A 21411-nucleotide genomic window follows, 5' to 3' on the forward strand; every position below is an offset into this window, starting at 1 on the left:
TTAGGCTAGACACACGCTTGCTGCTATATTTCATTGCTTATTACTTCTACTACGCTTATACTACATTGAAGTGTGGTGGAAACTGGTGTTATCTGGACTATGGGGAGAGTGCTGCGTGTGTGACTTGGGTGCGTGGAGGGTGAGGGTTGTGTCAACCAAGTTGGAATATACGACGAGCCTGAGGCAAGTCTTGCCATGGGGTGCTACCTAGGCACCCCTAGAATGAATACCTATGGTGGCTAAATGGTGATATGAGGTGGCCCTGGGTGTGAACCTGTGATGGGAGGAGCCTAGAGTGGAGGTGTTGTGGTGGCACGGTAAATGGAAACCCTGGTGAAGACATTCTGGCTTGGTCATCCCTAAGGACTTACTAGTACTCAGGTTCACCGGGAAGCCTTACATACCACTCGCCCTATATGGTGTGGGACGGCCAGACTACTTGGTAGGATATTGCCATTACTGCTAGGTTGATAGCGAACAGTGTAAGGAGGTACGGGGCGCGGAGGATTTCCCCCACACCCTTCTAAGACTTCATGGAGACCTTGTGGACCCGGCTCATGACTCACAGTTTCAGCCACCCCAGACTAGACTTGGGGTGTACCAGGGCTAAATGATAGAGTGGCATTATCCTAGGCTAGCAAGCGGCCGGAATCAGCCCAGTTGACGACGGTCAGTGAAGAAGGCAGATCTTGTGGTTATGTAAAATCTCTACAGAGTGTATGGTTGATCGATCGATACATATGCCGACTAGTTGGCTATGGACCTTTCCTGGGTTTCGCTTAAACTAGATAGTGAGATGAGTCCTTCTCTTCTCCCCCCGTGAGAGAGTGTCGGTCGTAGCCAGGGGCTACGGGCCTTGAGACAGTGCCAAGAGGGAGTTGGCCTATCGACTGAGCGATGGTATGGTGATGATATGGAGATGGTGGTATATCGATCCCAGGATCAAAACCTGGCTCTGGACAGGAATGGGGTGGAATGGGAGTGGGAATGGTGTTAAAACTTGACTATACTATTATACACTTGATATGCTAATACATAGGAAACCCCAGCCTTATAGGTTCCTTTTGATTATATCCAACTTGCATCCAATTTCCACAAAGCATAGCTCATAGGGTGGGAGTGGCCAGTATAAATCGTACTGATAAATTTTGGCACATAGGTTCTGCTGAGGAGTATAGCTCTGAGGAGTTTGACGGTTGAGGGGTTCGTTCCTACGCTCGAGTTTGGCGATCTTATCTTCAAGCTATTCTGAATGAATGCTACTTTTGATTCCGCCAATGCGGCAATGTAATAATTTATGTAATTCCGCACTAATTGTACTCTGATATTATCGTTGTACGGATGTGGTATTCGACTGGAATTTGGGTAATATGATCTACAACGGTCATAATACACTTCAACTCTGTGGATTTCCCTTCGCAGAAATCAGGTTGTTTCACCGGTGTCATGGGAGCTCGATGCGGTGGAGTCCAGCGTAGTGGTGGCGATGCAGAGGCGACGGTGACATGAGGTGCCGCGGTCTGGTGGTGACAGCAAAGTTAGTGGGTCTTTCCACCGCTGGCAGCACCCTCTTTAGATTGGGTTAGGTTTTTAGCTATTGGTGGGTCACGGTGGCTTAGGTCAACCTCGTAGTTAGAGCCCTGGTCCCCATCTCTTTTTATAGTGTTGTGCAATAGGGACCCACCAACCATGGAGTGATTGAATGTCCCTGATCAAAATGTTGATCCAAGGGTCCAATTGACCGTTGGGCCAATTGGTGGAGATCAAACTAACATGTGCCTCACCTTCCTCCTACTTAAACACCAGCCACACCGGCGAGACCATACCACACTTCATCACCAAGCTAATTAAAGTGCTAAACATGGCACCACCGCCCAGCAATCCCCGCCATTGCACTCGCCAAGTCCGCATTATGGTTGTGGTCCTACTCCTCCTGTCGTCCATCGCCACCACCCTCGTAGCCGTTGTCCTGTCCTCCTACTCCTCCCACTGCTTGTCCCCATCTCCTGCTCCCGACCTTCCCATCGACGTCAGCAAGGACATTGATGAACTCGTCAGCTCCTTCCATCTCTCCACTGGCTTCTTCTCAGGCAGCGGTGCAGACAGAGCCTCTTCTACCCCGACAACGGTGTCGGCTTCCACCACCCCTCCTTCAACTTCAACCTCCACGACCGCTTCTTCACATTCATCTCCGACGACGTCTCCTGCACAACCGACCCTGCCTTGATCCATCTCACCGCCACTCTCACCCTCTTTGGCTACCGTGTGGAGACCTATGAGTACAACGGTGACACCATGCGCGACCATCGTGCCCATTCCATTTCCTTCCACCTAGACGGCTACTCCTCCTCCACCTCTGCTAAACTCTGCATGGTCGGCGCAGGCGCTGAGCACGCCGCCGCCGTGGCTGGTGGCTTCGTAAAACACTACACGAACGTCGCCCTCCGACTCCGTGTTCCCAGCCCTCCCAGCCTCACCGACACCTTCGTCACTGGCTGACTTGAGGTTGAGGCAGCCAACTTCAAGGCCGTCTCCCTCGTCATGTACACCGAGGGCAACGACGTCTACAAGTACAGTAGGCGTGCCTCGTGCCCCCCCCCCAACGCCCATGGAGCTAGAGGCCACCGCGGGGCACACTCTCATGCCACCGCAGGCACAGCACAACGGCTTCTCTTGTTCGGCCCTTAGAGCCCGGCTCATCACTAAGGCTGTCTCCAACAGCGCAAACCCAAACATCAAACCCATTCTATGCATTGAGTCCAGCACAGTAAAAAGGTCACCCATCCAAATCTTTGCTTCTCCAATAGCCAACCCAAAGGGTCCCTGCATGTGTCGCCGCCGCCGCCCTGCTCTACAGCTCCGCCCATCTCTGCTCCACCTCCATTCTCCTCTCTATCCCCATCTTTGCTCTGCTCCACACCGCCGCCGCTGCCCTGCTCTGTAGCTCTGCCTGAGGCCGAGCGCCGCGCTCGCCTCTGCCTGATGGAGCCGCGAGCAAGAGAGAAAAAAAAGGGAAAGGCGGGCAAGAAAGAGAAGGCAGGCGAACCAAACCCCAAGGAGGCCAAGACACGGGCGGCAGCAGGCTCAAGCTCCGACTCGCCGTCGTCCTAGCCCTCTCGCCCCCGCCAGCGGGGGCCGTCGTCGGAGCCGTCTAGCTCCGACTTCGGCACCGACGATGGCGCTGCCGGCTCCTCGGCCTCCGACCGGCGCCAGCGCAAGCTCAAGCTCGTAGTCAAGCTCTCCCAGCTGCCCCCGGATCAGCACCACCGTCAGGCCCCCACCTCCCCCGCCGTACTCTGACGGCTCCGACGGGGCAGAGGACCTGGCCGGGGACAGAAGCGGCGACGAGGAGCAGGTCAAGCCACCCAAGAAGCGCCGGATCGAGCCGCGCGTCGACAGATCTCGCCATCGCGAGGTGGTCCACGTGTGCTTCTTGCCGGTGATCCTCCTCGGAGCAAGAGCCGCGTCTGGCGAGCTTCTCCTCCTGTCGTCGACTTGGGTCGAGGAGAGAGACATACGCATTTTTGAGTTTCCTCTCACCTCCGACGTAAATTGGGTCTTCCCTTTGCCTACTCTGCTGAAGGCCATTTCTTTCGTATGAACTAGGCATTTTGGGTATAGGTCGCGTGATGTGTTGCCTGCTGGAGACCGTCTAACTACAGACTGGAGTACGGGAGTAGCAGGCACGTGTCAAACACCTCCTCCTCACTGCCGTGGTTGCGTGAGCCATGGATGAACGTGAACCAGGTGCGTTGCGCCGCTAACGGCGCGGTGCGCGTCTACGCGGTGTTCTCCAACGACACCAACCTGTGGACGACGCCCATGGACCGCTTCTTTATGGAAGAACAGGCCATCGTCGCCGACAGGTTCTGGGACTCTGCGATGAGCCGGCTCTACCTTAGCGCGTGCCGGGTAGTGCGCTCGGCTTCGGGGCCATCTGGGGCTACGGAAAACCTAGAGGTGCGCGAGTGCGGGATCGGAATGAGCTTCTGGTTCCCGGCCGTGTGGACCGGAGCGTCGCCGCCGGCTTGCTTTGGAACGCGAGCCAGACAGCGAGCGCCAACAGCCACGCGGCCGTTGGTGTCGTACAACCCGTTCGCTTGCTCGTATCCGGCTTATAAGTCATGGCTTATCAGCCAACAAACATTATTTTTCTCTCACACCAACCCAGTCAGCAATACTTTCAGTCATGGCTTATAAGTCAAATGAGCCTAACCGAAGTCTCCAATCCAATAACAGCGTCGAGCTTTACCAAGGTCATCCGTGGCAACCTCTCTGACGTGGCGTACGAGTACAACCATACAATGCTTGAGACGGCGAAGCAGCATTATCTCAAGGCCACGCTGAGAGCAAGGATTCGTTTCCGAGCAACCACACTTACTCGTACCGTGCTTTCGAGTTCAGATTCTTCCTGGACGACCAAAGCGGCGGCGGCGACGGCAGCGGGCGCGCCTACCCTGTCATTTGCGATGGTCGACAACGTGATGCTACAGTAAATATGTGCTAATGACAGATTAATTAGGCTTAAAAATTTCGCCTCACAAATTAGGCTCCATCTATATAATTGATTTTATAATTAATCTATATTTAATGTTCTTTATTAGTATCTAAACATTCGATGTGACATGAATTTTAGGAGCGACTAAAGAACCAAATATTCCCTAAAACAGGCTTCCTGTCCATGGTCATCTGCCAAGAACGAAATGGCTCAACGGACTGTCAGATACTGATGACCGTCCAATTCACTTCGTTCGACGCGCCACAGGGATTTGGGCACGGCAAGGGGAGGATCAGTAGCCTCAGAGACAGCACCGACCATCTCTACTTCGAGCCGAGGGACATCACCTTGCTTGGCGTGTACATCCAGGCCGGTAGGAGAGGGCAGGAGATGCGACTGTCGCGGCCCAAGCCACTAGGGGACTATATATTTATATGTTGTAGATATACATAGCTATTATATAACAGATAAAGCGTGGAAGGTCCATGTATTTACTACAGCAGTCCATGAGAGCTTTAAGGACGACAGGACCAATGTCTTCTCCTATTGCCGATCGACGTGGTCTGTCTTTCTCGCGGTCTCGTCTGACATCCAACACATCATGCCTCGACTAGTCAACCGAGCGTGATGCCGTCCTACTTGTACGCGAGCCCGTCAGCCCGAGCGACGGCCTCTTCGGCGCCGCGTGGGACATCGGCCATACCTTATGGAGTGGAGCGGTTCTTGCAGCAGCTGCTCGGTGGCGACTTCTTTCTCTGTTCGAGGGGCAGGAGGTCAGGTGGCTACCAGATGGTCTCAACTCCCCCATAGAATATATAGATCTTCAGCCAAGAAGCCTGGCACTCGATAGTACACTGATGGATATGTATCAGCCTTAGTTATTTGAGTGAAATGTAAGGGGTATATATATTGACTGAAATTGCAGATAAATAAGCCTCCGTCAGCATCTGCTGTGTCACTTTTAAGCTATACAAATGGTATATATATGCTACCAATCGAAGTCTTTGGACATGCTGTAGAGTAGAGATGAGACAGGTATTCATAATGGAAGACGTGGTTGAAGTTAACGAAAAGCAGGGTAGTACTAGTAGTCTTTTTTTTAGGGGAATTTAAACTTGTACTAGTAGTCTTAGTACCATTAAGATGAGTTATCAATCTGAGTTTTGAGATCCATCAAGTTCATTGCTCAACATATGGTGCAGAAGAATATCAACCATAGTACCCTTCGTCTTCACACTGCAGCACGTCAGCACTTTGTAAGCAAAGGATGCAACAGTAAGGTACGAAGAACTTAGCAAATACACTTCAGTTGATTACCGCATGGATCGCCGCTTGTTTCTTCCTTCGGGGGTAGAATCCTGCAAGGGTGGACAAATACCCTCAACATTAGATACAATGATCTGTGTAACTACTTTTAACGAAATATTTACTTGGCAAATGAAGTAAAATGGTGACAAAATGATAAGAAAGTTTTTAAAAATCTAAATGTGGCAAGTTCTTCTCCACCAAGTGTCTGGTGTGGTAAAACATGCTGAAGTCATGATACTAGTGCCAAATGTGTCGTTGGTTGAAATTCCCTTTTCAAACCTAGTGAAATTAAACCTCTTAGTAGTGAGAGGCTAATTTGAAACTTTTTAAAACGATACTGTGAAGCTGTGTATATCATAGCCAAAGGACAAAGTAACCAGAACTGAATAGCATTCTGGGCTCATTAGCAAATAAGGTACCAGCAATTCCTTAATTACTGACTTACACCAGTTTTCTGAGTAGAGTAATGATAATTTGTTATGAGCAGAAACATTCGTCTAACCTGCGTATCAGCTTCTCCAGCTTTCTCCAGTTCCATCTCAGCAAAAAATGCCTCCAACACAAATGCCACAATCTGAAAATACAAAAGGCTACATATGGTGACAAGACATCTAATAGCAAAAAAACAAGGTTAAAAGCATACTTGGAAGTATCATTTCTGAATAAAGTTTAAAGCTAATCACAAACCAATCATAACTAACAAAGTTTCTGTTGCGGAAATTAGAAAATTTATATCATGCAGAAGCCTGGACCAACTGTTAAAAGAAAAAAAAACAATATCTTACCAGATTAAGCAGCAGTAATACTGAAATAAGGTAAAAACTGACAAAATAAACCAGGCTCCAAGAACTTCCAGTCAGGTGTGCATAGCTCTGAAAGAATGGGAAAGGTTAGGGGAAAAAATGCCATCCAATACAAAATTGGTTCAATACTTCTGGCAGAAATCTTCTAATAATCGTTTAGACAGACAATCCAGAACCCATGAAAAATTAGGGGGCAGTTTCAGGGAAAGACATAAGTATTTCAAGCTAGTTCCTTAGATTTTAGAAAAATCAAGTCAAGCAAAATAAAAGGACGTGCATAACAAACTGGTTACATGTCAGACCCCTAAAAGAGATGGGTCAAGAAAGAAAGCAGATTGCAGTTTAAGGGTGCGTGCGAAATTCTTACCTCCATCCAGACTTGCCAATTGCCCATCACTAACAAATTGAACAGAGTAACCATACCACTTGGGTAGTCATTGAAGTTGAAAAGAAGATAACTATATACGTCAAGGGAAAAATTGACAGTACTGGGCATAGTACATTTTGATATCATAGTAAGTATTAGTATAGAGGATATGTGAGCCAGGACAAACTGTAGAAGTCTACGTGAAGATCAAGATAAAAAAAGGATACTCGTTCCCAAAGAGATCTGTTTCTTCCAACTTCGAGTTTCCAGCATACACGATGCCACCGAAAAACTGCAAACAAAAGAGCCACAACCATCATCTTATGAAAAACAGAGATGTAAAAAATGCCTATGGTATTTCAACAATCACTGCATGTAGTTCAGCTCAGGAAAAGCCCAAGCAACAGGTGTTACAAGTAATTTGTGATCAAAGAGAAAAAATATCTAGCTAACAGGTATATGTAGTTATTATACAGGTGTTCAACTAAACAAACTGAATCAGTAAATTGCAGTCCTTTACAGACTGTAGATTTAAGTTCAATTCCTTACTTGACACCTGTGAAAACTAACCATAAATGCTACGTGTTTAATAATAATTAAGCTCTCAGGTGAACTAGTTTATGCAAATTTATCACGGCAAAGCACAATTATATTAGGACCTGTAAACCAATGGAGCAGTATACACAAAGTATACAAAACACAATCCCCAAGTATGGCAACAAGCTAGAAATGAGGGTAAAGAATGTCGCAACAAATGCTCTGAAACGCTGAACTTGCAACAAAATTCTTGTCAAACGCAACATCCTTCCAAGGAGAAGATATCGAATCCTGTTAACAGAAAAATCAAAGGAAAATGAATCACATATTTGACAGCAAGATTGTTACAGCAAGCAACAAGAAAATGTTGTCAGATTTTTCTCAGTGCTCTATCATCTTGAAGTGGCAAAAATATTGAATTTACAATTATTAGGAGTACAGGCGTACAGCACAGGACAACTCTGGGAGTACACCCTAAATCATCAACACATGTAGCTCGACATAATTGTGACGGTGGCAGGTCCTTGACTTGCATTTGCAATATAAAGGAAACTGAATAATAGCTTAACATAGATGCATAATGTTGATTTTTTTCACAAGTTTAGAGACTTCTAGGCATATTTGTAAGGATGATGTGTATTTACAAGGACTAGACTAAATTTTTGAAAGTAGTGCATCCAAAGCAGTGATGTTACCATTCTCCATTTGAAAGAAAAGGAAGCGTGGATGGGGAGGCAAATGTCAGGGTCTCTCCAATAACTACAGGAAAATGGGAAGTTAGATACTACAAGAATCATTTACTAGTACACTTATTTTAAAAAAAAAAATCACTATGACTTCAGAAGATGCCCTCATAGAAACGAAATAAATAATTCAAGTCAAGCATCTTGTCATGAACTTATTTACAGTGAGGACTTTAGGAGATGTATGCAAACTCCCCGAATATTGAGAAAAGGTGTCTTTATAGCCCAGGCTTTTATAGACAAACTATACTGTTGTTTTTGTAGCTTATTACCTTTATTTTTACTTGCACTTTTTACATATTTGGCTTCTTATGTTATCCTCTTAATGCAAGGATATGCAGCTTTCCTGTGTGTTCTAAAAAAGGATAGAAAAAATCTTAAAATTTAACAAGCATCATGCATCTGGCACAATCATTGTTCTGTAAGAAAATATGGCTATGATTAGTTAAGTTGATTACCAATCAAATCAGATCTAAGACTAACCACTGGAAGTCAGTGCCTTAAACATTATTATGTAACATATATGGATTTCTGTTCTTACAAAACGTCACTGCAATGCATGATTCAGCGAATTTACAGGTTTTTATTGTAAAAATGGAGCTAATCCTTTGAACCAAAATATTTCACAGTGCAAGTGACTTTTTCTTAATATAATGCAAAATGAAAAAAATAATAATGGAACAGTACAAATAAACTCTTCTAGAACTGAGGTTACACTTACAAATAGTCCAAGTAATCACAAAATCAAACTTATTTTGACCCTCCATCCAATAGGCACCAAATCCTAATGAAAATATTTTGAGTGCCATCTCCACAACATAGATCCATCCTACAACATAAGATTAGTATTAGCATTCATGGTAATAAAGGAAACACAATATATGGTTAAATAAATGTTTCATGAATGATGTCTTCCAGGATGAAATAGCACCAAGGAAGCACTTCAAATGCTCAGCTAAGTGTCAACAGGACAGATAGGAGGTGACAAAAAGGAAGAAATGTAGGAAATGCAATTTATGTAGTGCAACACTATTATAGTATGTTACCTCACTAAGCAAGAGCAATGACCAGTCTATAAATAGCCAATCAGGTACTCGCATATTTAGCATATCTTTCTTATGAGCTTCACAAAAGAAAAAACAGGTCTTTTATAACTTATAAAATTATTGTGGCAGTGCTTATGTGCAGAAGCATTGCAATTTGCAAAATTTACATTTGCACATGATAAATGAAAAGCCACTCATAGCCTGATGAAACTTTAGCAACCTAACAAAAAGGACTAAGGCCATACCCATTTTCAGGATATACTTAGCAGTCATAACTAGTACTTGGACCAAAAGCTGTATGCACCTAGTGGAGATTTTGTAGGCATGTGCAATTTACTAATTAAAAAAGGGCGTACCTAGTGCAGAGAGCTCCCGCTCTGTGCGGGGTCTAGGGAAGGGTGTCAGTAGCAAGCCTTATCCTCGCCTGTGCAATGCGAGGAGACTGCGACTCGAACCCGGGACCTTCCGGTCACAGGCGGTAAGACTCTACCACTTGCACCAGGCCCGCCCTTCATGTGCAATTTACTAATTATTCTAGGGAAATGCATAGCAACTGGACCAAGATACCCCCAATAGAAAATGTTGACATGTTTTGGACACTAAGGTATCATCCCTAGATTATTTATTTATTTATTTATTTGAAAATGGATCATCACGAGAACCAGATCATTTTTTGTAATTGTATTTAGAAAATGGTGTAGATGTTTTCATTTTAAAACTTGAAAGTTAGATGTTTACTGCAGCCTTGATTACATGCTACAAACCATTTCACTGATTCATATTTGCCACAGTACTATGGCTGTATGCTACTCCCTCCATTCCAAAATGTAGGGCGTTTTGGTTTCGTCCTAAGACAAGCTTTTCTTATATTAACCAAGTTTATAGAAAATGCACCAATGTCTATAACATCACATTAGTTTCATTAAGTGCGCTATGAAATATGAGATAGAGCATTCATTTGGTATTTTAGACATTAATATATATTTTTTAACTTGGTCAAAGTTAGAAAAGTTTGACTTAGGACAAAATTAAAACAACCTACATTTTGGAACAGCAGCAAGAACAAAAAGAAATGTTATTTGACAAATTAAGTGCAAAAGACTACCGGAACATTGTGGCATAAATAACAAAGAGACTGACTTTAAGTTAGAAAGTCAAAGACTTTACATAATATACCATTATAAATTCCATCAGAGCGACTAAGGACATGTTCACCACAATATACTTACCAAAGACAAACTCAACTTCTTGCCACACTTTCTGTGAAGAGCTGTTCTCTATATCTAGCTGCAAAGATCACAGCCAAGAGATTGCATTTTATTTGACTCAAACTCTCAGTGTGCTATTACATTAATTTCAATTCTAGTTTATATTTGTAAAAGAAAGATACACTATTGTATCTATTATATTTTTTCTCAAATACGCTGCATATCACTGCAAGTATCTATTACATATTTTGTTTCAGCAGAAACGAGACATCGAACAATCAAGGCTTTCAATGGAACAAAGCAAACATAGGTTGCTTATTTCACCATGCCAGTAAAAGGATATATATGGTGGGGAATCCTCATAAAATTTTGTAAAGATTGCTGTTCTGGCAGAGTTGTAGAACTCTTGTTCAAAAAAATGCCAAGATTACATATTTCATTTTTGTTTTGTGTGCATTCTCGTACCATCATAAGAGTACCCAGAAGATCATCATCTGGGAAGTCATAATCAGTGTGTATCATGGCATCCAGCACTTGGAAAACATGCTGCGCTTAGTGGATACTGTTAGAGTGGACTGTACTAACCAGATGAACCCAAGCTTTTGGGAAGAGGTAGGCAATCCACTTAAAAACTTCAACACCCCCACTCACATGCAGCCAGAGACGAAGGCGCAAACGTGAGCCCAAGTGCAGCCAGAGACAAAGGCGCAAACGTGGAAATAAAAGGGGCAGAGGCAGAAATGAAGCCTTTGCCAGGACTCGAACTCGAGACCTCTAGCTTTGATACCATCTTAGAGTGGACTGCACTAACTAGATGAACCCAAAAGCTTAAGCATTTGGGAAGAGGTAGGCAATCCAATTATACACTTCAACAGATACATCATACAAGTACGTGACATGGAGGAGACATGAGATGGGATGGTGTGGAGACAAATAAAGAAAGTTAGCTACTTCATGACTCTGCTTCAAAATTACTTGTCTTACACAATAACTAACCTAACTAGTAAAACTAATGTAGACTCTTTAACTACAATTGTAGACTCATATTACATGTGTAAACATGAACATGAACAAACCAACCTTCCTGAAGGTTCCTCATGCGGGACAAAATATATTCATATATTTACCATGGAACACATACTTAGTGAACGAAACATGATAGTTTACCTTCCACCAATACAAAGAATTGCTCTCATTTTTTTCATTTGTAAAAGAAACACTTATAATTTGAAGCTTTGCTGCATGCATTCCAAAGATTCAATACATCTGACCTACGTTACACGGATACTTCCCTGGAGCCGCGTATCGCGTATCCGATACGTATCGGATACGGATACGTGTCCGATACGCCTAGGATACGTATCCTTGGAGTATTCGATTTTGTATTATTTTCGTGATAATCGGATACGTCACTGGACACGTATCCTTCGTCCTGATACGGCCCAGCCGAAGCCCAGAAGACATTCTTATCCTCTGCCCCGACGCCCGCAGTCGCATTCCCGCAGTCCCGCACGGAGACAACCTCACGGCTGCGCCCGCGCGTCGCGCCGCAACCCCGCTCGCCGGCCGCCAGCCACCGGCGACGAGCCTCCGCCTCCGCCTGCGCTTGCCGGCGACGAGCCTCCGTCCCTACTCGTCGGCTGCCAGCGACGAGCCTCCGCCTCCGCTTCCGCTAGCCGGCCGCCAGCGACGAACCTCCGCCTCCGCTCGCCTCCGTCCCTACTCGTCTCCGCCCTGGCGCCCTGCGACGTGGATCCGTGAGGTAATCCCCTTCCCTCTTCTCCATCTATGCTTGATTTCTTTGCTCCCCACGCCGCATGGCACTGACAGTAAATGGGGAAGCGCGGCGGGAGGCCGTCGATGGCGGCGCTGCTGCTGGCGTGCGCGGCACTGCTCCTGCTCCTGGCGCTCGGCGCGCTATCGCTGCCCGGGGTGTCCGAGGGCCGCGGCGCGGGGCTCGCGCGCCCGCACTTCCGCAGATCCACCTTCGACTCCCCCCCCCCCCCACGATCTCTCTACCGCGCGGTTTTACCCTGAGATGCTTACTCCTCTGAGGTGCTTACGCGTGGTTGCTCGTGCTTGCGTGCTGCAGGGGGCTACAGATGCGTGGGGAGAAGGGGGAGCCGTGGACGGAGGTGCTGTCGTGGGAGCCCCGCGCGTTCGTGTACCACAACTTCCTGGTGAGTCCCTTGCCTCATTCGTTTCTGTTTGGTGGGAAGGACAAGGACCACATGTTCTAGATGCGATTTGCTTCATACTTTTGGCCAGGAGGTCTCGAGTTTTCTGTTGTTTCAGTTATGTTGAAATCTTGGATGAGCAGTTGGCACAGCACCAGACCTGTTGATACCCTGATTATGGAGAGCGATCGAAATGGCTTAGCCCTTTGCCAGATTCCTTGCTCCTTTTTCAGTAACATTTACGGACGCTTTGAGAAAGCCTTTGCCCGAAGTGGCTGTACAAAAATAGTGGCATTGGGTTATGCTGCGAATGAGATGCCGAATTGTGTGGCTTTGTTAACTCTTCCAGATCTGGGCGGCAGCACTACTGTCAGTGTACTTGAATTTGCTAGTCTACATATGAGATATGAGATATGGCTGTCATTGAGCTTCACCAAGAGCCCAAGAGTTGAAACTGAGCCAGGGGTACTAATCCCCATTTACTGTCAGTGCCCAAGAGTAGTACAAGGTGATGTACTGAACTACTACTGATTACTGAATACTCAAGTAGTCAAGTTTTAGTAATAAATTGATTGATAGTTGGTTACTTGGTTTTTCTGTGCAAATTCTGGACTTGGAGTCTTGGAGAACTCGAGAATGGACAATTAAAGAATGGAGATGCTTCCGGAGTTCCGGTCTTTGCTTTGGCTGGTAATTGCTATTGCAAGGTAATTTATTGCTTTCACTCTTTCACAATTTTAATATGCGCTATTATCTATATTTATTAAAAAAACAGTAAAACGTATCCGCGTATCGGGTTTCTTAGGAAATTGCCGTATCCGCGTATCCGTATCCTTCCGATACCGATACGCGTATCCGTATCCGTGCAACTTAGCATCTGACCTCTAAGAAGTCAGAAGCATGAAGGTTTATAAATCACAATCATATTTACTGGTCAAATTGTCATTTTATCCAGCCAGGTAAACATTAAGAAAATATGACTGCTCATTATGAAATTGAGACAAATATAAAATGTGGAAAAAAAGAAAAGGAAATAATGCTGCACCTCCATACCGTTGTTTCAATAACGACAGCAATTAGGTTCACCAGAAGAACAAAGACAACAATATACTCAAACAGGCGACTCCGTACAAAGGACTTCAACCTTTCACACTGTGGTGAATGGTAGAAAGATGGGTACTTCTCCAGATATGAAGGCTGCAAAGACGAAAACAAAAATACAAACCAGTCAAACTGTCAGTTACAACAACATGGGATCCTATCCTATGTCCTATACTCTTATAAAGCTAAACCCCACTAGACATTTCTCTCAACATGCAAGCTATCCACGTCAACAATCCACTAGAACTTGAAATTATAGCCAACTAGCACATGTAATTATGATAGTTATCTCTTCATCCACTAACATGCATTTAGCTGTCCACATCGATGTGTCAAACCATTCACCAAAATTAATTTAAGATAGTTTCATTCATATAACTATAAATATAAATAGTCTAATTTCTTTATAAATTATCTGGCGCGGGGATTCTCCTAGTTAACAATAAAAGTAAATGATTGAAATATCGCTAGTTTTGATCTGAAAACATCAGTTCTGTATTAGTGGTAGACATATCTTTTCCTAATCTAGTTACTGCTGACAGTTAGTGCTTTTCTGCTCTCCCAAAATTTAAATACACAAATCCTAAGGCATTATTGTTAGTGGTTGGAACAGTGCATCAGACCCTTGATGCCCCCTTTTTGGTTGAGCATAACAGCACTATCATTTATGCACTGCAAGTATAGGTACAGGCCCTGAATGATAGATTTGTAGTAAGAATATGATTTCATAAAACTATGAGTTCAAATATGCTTTCACATTATAGCTTGTGCTTGTACATAACACAAATGTTTGACAATGAATCAAGCCTCGTCCAAATATGAGCACAACACAGAATTATGAGCAATTGAAGCAGTCAACATACTGGTGGTTCTTTCTGGAATTTTATTGCAATAGTATTGCATAGGTCAGCAAATTCCTCGGAGGTAACCTGTATAAGGGTATATGATTTAAAATCATCAATATTGATATGCAAGCATATTTATATTTTGAAAAATCAAAGGTTAGAGGTCATAAATAACAGGCTGGGAAGCTAGCAGAACTTCAATATTATATTTACTTAATTTTCTCTGGATTTTTAAATTACAGTCCAAAAACTTGAAAACTTTCAGAAAGTAGAGAAGCCAGTGTTTGATTAACATTTCTGCACAAATACTTAAACGTGAGCATGCAGCAGGTGTACACTGGTCTGTTCCAATAGATGGAGCACTCAAATGCCTACTTTTTCTTCATCATGGTGCTAATGAACTTAGACAAATAATTTATTCCTGATTTATAAATGGCAGACATTCAAATGTACATGAAAAATACCAAACAAATTATTAAAAAATTAAGAAGCAAACCACAAACATTTTGGAGCTCAATAACATTCCATCTCAAGCTAATATTTTGAATATCGAAGACACATTATTTAAAAAAAATCAAAATTCCAATAAGCCTTTAGAAAAATCACAAACGCAAAAGTATATAATCAATATACCAAATAATTATAGTAGCCCCCTTTTCGTGTGTGTGTGTTTGGGGTGGGATCATACCTTGAAATCACCACTCTGATCAAGCTCGGCAAAGATTAGTTCAAAATCTTCCCTTGAGGTTTTGGGCAACGACCTAAAAAGATGTTCCATGACATGATGATCTAAAAGCCACCAGCAATTCAATGATGTGTACATCAAATGTTAAATCTTTAGCATGTTGGATCCCTACTGGCTACTATGTTAAACTAATAAAGGAAGATTCAATTAAGTAACTCAAGACCGCCATAAGCGCTGTTGCAAAATGTTGCGCCAGTGGCGACACCAAAAGTGCAAAACTAAAAAAACAAACAGCATAAGATGATGCACAGCAACAACAAAGCGGGCACCAACAAGGGTATAAGAGTAAAAAGTGTATAGCAAATTATGTAGATGAAACCAAAAGACATTTCGTATTATGAATACTGAGCTATAATTAGAGTGCTAGAATAAATATACTGATACTAGTTAGTAATTTAGTATCATACTATCCTTTTTTTTTAACCTAGTATCATACTATCCTTACTTGAAAGGAAAATCTAATTTGGTTATGAACAGGACAGTTCTCCAGGAAGATTTGACAAGATATAATGCACCAGAGAGCGAAAGGAGACACTTTAGTTACCTGTACTTGTTCAGCTCATCAAGCAATGATATGCACTGTTCCTTGTTAAGGTAGCCCTGACCCTGATGCACAGAAAAAGGGAACATATATTACTGCTAAATTGGATAGTACATCAATGTCCAAGAGAACATAAAAAAGGACTCACGTTAGTGTCGATGAGATCAAATGCCTTCTGTAGAATACTTTTCCTTATACAGTCCATTTGAGCAAGTTGTTTTGCAAGCTGGATCACAAAAAAAAGTTCCATGTATGCATTCAAATTACATTTTGGCATAGCAAGAACACAGCAGAATTCGGAGATAAGAATACTAATGTTCAAGAGAATTAGGATGCGAGGAAGGATTCTACCTGCTCTTTAAAGCTATCATAAATGACAGCAAGAATCAAATTTGTTAGGAAGTAAACTCCTAACAGCACATAAATAACAATAAACAGGGCGTTCCAACGAGAGCTCCTACTCAAGAGATGTGTGAGCATGTGTGAGTGAATCTGAAGGAATTATCAAAACTCTTCAGGAATAGTGATGCGCAGCTTACTTGTAAGCAGGGACCCATACGTCAGGATTATTGGATGTGGTGAACAGGACAAACATCTGATATAGTGTTGTACCGTATGATGTGAAAATGGTCTTTCCTTGTGGCGTGTCCTCAAATGTTACATAGGCTAGCCAGCTTGCAAATAATAGGAACAACAGTGACAGAGCCTACAAATGCCAGTGACAAAATCATATGATGAAACTGAAAAAGATAATGCGCACAACAAACTTATAGGCATATGATACTATGAGTGGTATAAAAAACAAAGCCTCACCAAAACATTAAGGTATGTCCCAACAATGCCAACCAGCGTAACAGCACACATTCGCAGTTCCCTATTGCAGAAAGGAATGTTTACTCAGTGTGTCAAAACCACAGCAGTCCTTAACCAACAATGAACGTGCTCTGTGCGCGTGTCTCAAATTCCTTGTTTCTAAACAGCATGACTCTCCTCTTAGCTTTTATATTCCATGTCAGTTAAACATGGATTTGGTTGGAAGCCCTCCTACTGTGTTCATTATGGCAGCAGAAGTAGCATCAGTTTGGGCAGATAAACACATACCTGATCGTCATGATAAGAAATACAACGCGAATGTACGGAGCTACTCTGAAAGGTCCAGGACTAAGCATAAACACAAGTATGTCGCATGCTAAGATGAAGAGAAGAAGAACCTGCAATGCAAACCAGAACCATGAACAAATTACAATGACTGGAGCAGCAAAAACACATACCCAAACCCAACTCGACAAGTGAGAACAGATGTGTATTGCAGCTGTCTTGGTTAATTCATCAAAGGATGATTACAGAGTACACTTTATAGAAGAGAGCTAGGACTAGGAAGTAAAGGGTCAGAAGCCAGGGGAGGAACCCATGCGACGCCCAGGAGCCAAGGCAGCATGCTGGAAAAGTTCCCAGGGGCAGGCCAGCTAACAGTAAAGCAGAGCGTTAATCATGCATAGAGAAAATCTCTAACAATAAGAACTAGTAAAACAAGAAAAATAGAAGTACTATGCCTGAACACAGCTCCATGTAAAATGCAGAACTCAAAAGGATCTAGACCTGTGCAAAGCTAGTATGCTAATGACTGAATAGTTTATCACGCACTACAAGATTACACTAAAATCACAAAATCAAGCACGCATTCCTAAATTTACTATCTTAAAATTGGTGCTCTACTTTCCCAAACTGTGTTGTGGTGGGCAAGGGCCAGAAATATTTCAAATCATTTTGCTGACATTACTTTTTGAGGTGACATTTCTCTTTGAACTTGGGATAGCTTTAAAGTAAAACACAGATATTTATTTTCTACTCGTAGTCATTATATCTATATCACAATGTATAGAAGCTACTTTAACTCTTTCAATCAGCATCTATGCCTTACCAAATGTTTGAGTTATCTGATCTCTACTCTGCTAGCCTCTATTTACTGTTCCTAGTCATCTATATATAAAAGAAAATTAATGTTTGTCGTTGGCATGGTCTCCAAAAACACAACTTTAGCCATCCTATTTTATTAAAATATAATATGATAGAAATAATTTCTTGAGACAGATTTACACCACATTTTCATATGTACGGTTTAAATATGCATAATATGCTGATAACCAAAGTTCAGCAAAGTTTAGCTACATATTCTAAAATGCCAATTTATGTTTTACTGGATAAAGATATTATAGTGTATCAAAACCTACTTTCACTGTTTCAAACCACAAAAATAAATAATATTCAAGCACTCAGATCTATGCAGAAATGTGCCCAAGAAGACATTAGCGAAGACAAATGTGTTACCTTCAATTTGTTCATGGAATTCTTCCAGAAAATATTTAAACCTTCATAGGAAAGTGGGTAGAAGATATCCAAGACAAGAATGACAAGGGTAAGCGCCTGAAATTAAGAGTAAGCAACATAAAGCTCTGATTTTCAGACTCCTTATAAGAAACTATATGTTCTTCATTCAAAACATGCACAATTGTTTACTATGATAGCTCCAACTCTAACTGAAAGTTTGAAAATTTGTAAAAGACTACTTTAGGTAAAAAGGGTGTACCCAGGTAACTGAAGATAAATATACATGCCCTGAAACACACTACTGACCATAATAATGCTTTAAGGTTTGAGTCATTAAGTTCTTGCCTAGGCACTGAAGCACTATACATGTCAAGGAAGCCTTACCTCATATACGAGTGATTCTGTTTTGCTTAAGTATGGCAGCTGCCCAAGAAAGTAAAGATCCCTTTGATCACAAGTATGTGAGGCGTATTTTTGGCACCAGAGAGGCTTCTGGAAATGCAAATAAAATATCTCATTAATTGTTGTAATGGTCCTTGTGATGGCATGTCATTATTTTGGCCAAAGCAAACTTGTTACACTTAAGATGCCCAGTTTCAGCTATGAGTAACAAAAGGTCAATGTTGACCTAAGAACTTATACAGCATAACAAATGGAGATCGCAAATATTGGGAACTGACCTCTAGGAAATTCAATAGAATCAAAGCAAATAGGTTAAGTGACCAGAGCCAATCCAATCGGAGATACACGAAATAAAACCTCATGGCCCTCTCAAACCTTGTGTCATTCAAGACATCCTCAGGGATACCGACACCATCTTCTGCCTGTCAACCAGAACTGTACTGAGATTTTCAAATATGCCACAGGAAATGACAACAGAAACCTAATTTCAGATTGACAAATAAGCTTCATCATTAATTGTTCATTTCTTGTCAAGGAAAAGTGCATTTTGCCTCCAATAACTACAGCCCAGCTCTCAGGAATAAAATAACGTTGTTTTGTGGCACGTAATAAAAAAAATGTCAATTCTGGTAAGGTAAAATTCTGTGTCAAATGCAAATATTTCTTGACGCCGTAACTGTGAAATCATCACTAGTTACATACAGCATCACAACTACCCCATATCCTACAACACAGCACAGTAGTGCATCATCTTCAAACAAGCATCAAACATATGGCAACCACATACTCAGGTCAACAGTGAACTCCACAAGCAAAAGCACTGGAACGTAAATGCTCCTCCATATGCTGATAAACAGTTAAGTATCCCCAGAGGACGAAACACTCCAAAATCCAAACCACCCGAAACTAACATAAACAGCACATGAAGCGGTACCTCAGCTTCATCTCGACGTTCTAACCAGAGCACAAACTCTGAAACAAATTTTGTGCAACAACCCACAACCCAGAGCTCAACGTTGCATCTGTCTCGAACAGGAAATTCGTCCACTCCACCAACAGCAAACTACCTCACCGACATCAACAGGCTACCAGCACCTCAATTCTCAGCTACAGCAAAGCATCACAGCATTTCACATAACGAAGCAAAGCGGGGAGAGTGCGAGAGCAGTGAGAGGCGGAGCGGGAACCGACGAGGTCGACGAGCGCTGCCGCCTTCTGGTAGCGGTCGCCGTACGCGAGCGCGTCCGAGCGGCGGTGGTACTGCCTCGTGCCCCGCATGCCGTTGCCCAGGCCAGAGCGGCCCCCTCCGGCGGACGCGGAGCCGCGGAAGCCATGGCCCTCTTCCCCCTCCACCTCGGTGATGAGCGGCGCCTCCACTTCAGCCATCGCTCGCTCCACCTTGACGGGGACAAACGCCGACGGAGATCTGGAATGGCGAGCCAAATCTGGGATTAAAGTACTACACTTCCACGCTCATCGAAGTGGAAGTGGAAGTGGAAGTGGAAACGGGAGCGGGGGTGGGATTAAAGTAATCAAACGCGAAGATGAACGTGTTCAGTTAAGGAGTCCGCCGCGCTTGGGAACAAGTCTGTCGTAATCATATGGCGATTTGTAGCTTTGGAGTGCAGATATCGGCGGGTACAACGTAGCTGAGGGACGCCATCGCGACGAACACGCGTTGCACGCTGCCGTGCAGCGTCTGCCGGTTCATTGGTGGGCGCTGGTGCTTGGTGTTTGTGTACGCACGTTGACCGTGCACGTCGGCGCCATTGCCGAAACGAGTGGCTTTCGGAACGGACACGGGCGTGATGACGACACGAGGGCCTTACCTGGCTGGACAAGGACAATGTCGGCAAGATCACAACGGTTCGCAGATATGCAAGAGCATATGGTACAGTATGCTGTTGATGCCCGAACCCTGTCCACACCCACCGACACACACACCGGAGCACCATGGCCATGTTTGTTCTTGTTCATGCAACCTAGAAAAATTTGGCACTCGTCTACCGGAGCACATCGCCAGGACAGATGATGGGCGTCGGCGCCCCGGTGTTTCTTGGCCGCGAGGACGAAGTGACAGCGCCATAGTGGTTTTACAAAGTCCAATGACTTTTGGGTTAGCGAACAAAATGTAGCTCGATTAGTTTGAATTTTCTTTTCTGGTGTTCATCTAAGTCATTTTTTTACTTGACATGGGTGCTCGTTTGTTCGTGGATTTATTCTAAGATTTAATAGTATTATTCTTTTTTTTGGTAGACAACGTGTTTGTTAAGTGAGCTTAGCTTAACTGGTTGGTTGAGAGATGTGGCAATGCACTCAGTCACCCAGGTTCAAGTCCCGTCTTAGACCGAATTTAGGTGCCTATTTTCTCTTCTTAATGAAAAATCACCTAGTTCCTCATAAGTTGGATCTCATTTTTTTTAATGATAAGACGTCTGTATCGAGACCTACCATCTTAGTCTTTTAGAGGGGATTAAGTGAGCATATATGTATGTGAGTGTCTATGACTTTATATTTAGAAGCTTTATTAAGTGACATTATTTTCTGAACCACGTTACTAATTCGTTTTAAAATTGGTGTCCCAAAATTCGGCAGCAATGCGCAGGGTGAATTTTTTTAGATGGCTATAGGGGCTAAATAGTCTAATTAAAAGTTTCTACAAATCACAACATTAAGCAAAACGTGAGATAACAAGATGCTCTAATAAAGCTACCTCTAGCTATTGTTTAGCAAGCTTTGGTAAGCATAACTACACAAATTCT

The 21411-nt window shown here is 43.4% G+C and overlaps 1 protein-coding gene and 1 pseudogene across 8 annotated transcripts; one reads left to right on the top strand and one right to left on the bottom strand.

Moving 5' to 3' along the window:
• Positions 1–1912: 1912 nt before the first annotated feature.
• LOC136454967 (uncharacterized) lies at positions 1913–4951 on the top strand (annotated as a pseudogene).
• Positions 4796–20465, bottom strand: LOC136450291 (two pore calcium channel protein 1). 8 transcript variants are annotated; one of them, XM_066450676.1, is made up of 24 exons: positions 19841–20465; positions 18928–19071; positions 18632–18739; positions 18248–18343; positions 17021–17130; positions 16733–16793; positions 16459–16625; positions 16271–16376; positions 16068–16145; positions 15923–15984; positions 15322–15394; positions 14652–14717; positions 13741–13884; positions 10532–10589; positions 8978–9085; positions 8209–8272; positions 7636–7804; positions 7204–7268; positions 6977–7067; positions 6592–6678; positions 6309–6380; positions 5816–5856; positions 5635–5734; positions 4796–5352 (listed from the first exon to the last, which is right to left on the bottom strand). In XM_066450676.1, the coding sequence occupies exons 1-23, from the start codon at positions 20033–20035 to the stop codon at positions 5650–5652; spliced, it is 2250 nt and encodes a 749-aa protein (XP_066306773.1). In that variant the 5' UTR covers positions 20036–20465; the 3' UTR covers positions 4796–5352; positions 5635–5649. The 8 variants fall into 8 exon arrangements, with proteins under 8 accessions (XP_066306773.1, XP_066306775.1, XP_066306776.1 ...); XM_066450678.1 differs by having other exon boundaries at positions 4868–5253; XM_066450679.1 differs by having other exon boundaries at positions 5296–5411.
• Positions 20466–21411: the final 946 nt, after the last annotated feature.

This window comes from Miscanthus floridulus, chromosome 5 (assembly GCF_019320115.1).
Source record: "Miscanthus floridulus cultivar M001 chromosome 5, ASM1932011v1, whole genome shotgun sequence".
Classification (NCBI taxonomy): domain Eukaryota; kingdom Viridiplantae; phylum Streptophyta; class Magnoliopsida; order Poales; family Poaceae; genus Miscanthus; species Miscanthus floridulus.

What these genes read in the sequence shown, in the direction of transcription:
- LOC136450291 (XM_066450676.1), bottom strand. Translation starts at nt 20,035, where the DNA reads ATGGCTGAAGTGGAGGCGCCGCTCATCACCGAGGTGGAGGGGGAAGAG. An exon ending in TGTGATTACTTGGACTATTT is followed by an intron (nt 8,273 to 8,977) that starts GTAAGTGTAACC and finishes ATTTTCCTGTAG; the next exon opens with TTATTGGAGAGACCCTGACA. An exon ending in ACTGCTCCATTGGTTTACAG is followed by an intron (nt 7,269 to 7,635) that starts GTCCTAATATAA and finishes TTTTGTTTGCAG; the next exon opens with TTTTTCGGTGGCATCGTGTA.